At 55.2% G+C, this 1,876-nt stretch overlaps 1 protein-coding gene across 1 annotated transcript; it reads right to left on the bottom strand.

The window, feature by feature from the left end:
* Positions 1–46: 46 nt before the first annotated feature.
* Positions 47–1,852, bottom strand: KVP18_001775 (uncharacterized protein; the record flags this gene model as incomplete). Its single annotated transcript, XM_067952101.1, has 1 exon — positions 47–1,852. The coding sequence occupies one exon, from the start codon at positions 1,850–1,852 to the stop codon at positions 47–49; it is 1,806 nt and encodes a 601-aa protein (XP_067807830.1).
* Positions 1,853–1,876: the final 24 nt, after the last annotated feature.

Genomic DNA, 1,876 nt, shown 5'->3' on the forward strand with positions numbered 1-1,876 from the left:
CAAGATTATAAAACGCAGTTTACATCATAAATACCAACCAAGTAAACTACATCAAGCCGAAGGCCTGCAGCACGGTCTTGAAGTTCTTGGCTCGGCTGGCTCCTCCGTGGAGCTCACCAGTTCCGCAAGCGGGTGGGTTGTGGCACCCGCGGTTCACGATTCCTGAGACGCTGTGAATGAAGCCTTCGTCTTGAATGTCGCCGCCGTTAAAGTTCGAATCGACAAACTTCTTCAGCTCATCGATGTATGTCCAAGCAGGATTCTCGTAGCTCTGAACGTCGGACATGTAGTAAAAGAGCCCAGCAAACCACTTCAGGTCAGTGTAGCGAGGGTCAGAGCAGATCTTATCCGGACGTTTGCAGAAGTCGACCTCGCCGAAGAGCGCAGGACGACCCTCATCCTTCGCCCGCTTGCCCAGATAGTAGTTGAGCTTTCCGAAGTTGCAAACACCAGTGGTTTGGATAACGCCGCGTCCCCACCAGCAGCACCCTTCGACATCTGTCCTCTGCTCAGTAATCCCAAAGTTGGGGGCAGCGTGTACAGCGCAGTCGCTGGCGTCGCTACAGGGCTTCCACTCGCCAGCCTTCTGTCCATCGTAATCGGCGCAGGTGACACCCTTCTCAATGTTGCTGACGACCTCGTCGAAAGTAGTGGAGCGAGGCTTGGGCTCATTGGGGTTGCACCAGCCACCGGAAGACCACTTTGGTGCCACAGGCATCTTGGATTTGGGTCCGCAAAACAAAGGTGGAGGCGCGCCGTACCACTTGGCATGAGTGGTGGCGACCAGCTCCATATTGGAATCCACCTCACAGGCCATATGCTCATCACCTGCAGGGCACTTGTAGTCACCGTAGGACTGGCCGAGCTGACCACAAGCAGACGCGGCACGGTAGGCGCTGTCAGGGTAACTCTCGAAGTCCCAGTTGTTCTCATCGCAGGCATCGTACTGGATGGTTTCTTGCATAGACTGCGCCAGGAAGGCCGCTATGCTGGTGAGAGCGTACTTGTAACCCGGTTCACCCATGTCCGTTCCGTCATACAGCTTAAGAGGTCCAACGCCGGTCTCAATGGCCTTGATCACCGCAGATATCATGTCGTCAGGTTTGTACAGAGTTGATTGAACCCAGGAACCGGTAGGAGTCTGCGCCTTCAAGAAGCTGTAGTCAGCCCTCTTTAGCTCCGCCACTATCTTCTTGAGTGCAGGCTCGCTATCTGGAATGTCCGGGAGTGGCGTAGTCGTTGTGGTGGTCGTAGTGGTGGTGGTGGTCTCGTTGCTTGGTTTACAACTGGCGTCACAGCTGGTGTCGTCAGCGCAGGGCCAGTATTTGTAGCCATCTAGGCACTTTTCGCAGTCTGCTTGCGAGATGTAATCAACGAGTGGCTTACAAGTACCAGCACTAGTGGTTGGGACCGGAGCAGTTGGTACAGTCGGAACGGAAACTGTTGGGGGGACCGGGATTGTTGGCACGGTTGGGGGAACCGGGATTGTTGGCACGGTTGGGGGGACTGGGGCTGTTGGTACAGTCGGAGGAACTGGAACCGGAACTGTTGGGGGAGTTGGGGGGACTGGGGCTGTTGGTATGGTTGGGGGGACTGGGGCTGTTGGTACAGCTGTGGGACCGTCTGCGAGTTTGGAGCAGAAAGGAAAGTTTTTGACAACGCAGTTAGCCACGGCGTCACCAGAGCTCTGATCAGCACACCATGGCTTCTGAGCGGGATCAGCGTACAGGTCGCAGTACCCATGACATGCACTCAGGTTCCAAGGAGCATCGGGAGAGACGATAACGAGTTTGCAATCCTCACTGACGGAGGCCGCCGCAGCTCCAATTAAGCACCCAGACACAGTCTTCATCTTATGGTATATAGGTACAGTTAA

This window comes from the organism of the source record quoted next (assembly GCF_019968955.1).
Source record: "MAG: Porospora cf. gigantea A chromosome Unknown PgA_NODE_5446_length_1876_cov_962.165, whole genome shotgun sequence".
NCBI classification, from domain to species: domain Eukaryota; phylum Apicomplexa; class Conoidasida; order Eugregarinorida; family Porosporidae; genus Porospora; species Porospora cf. gigantea A.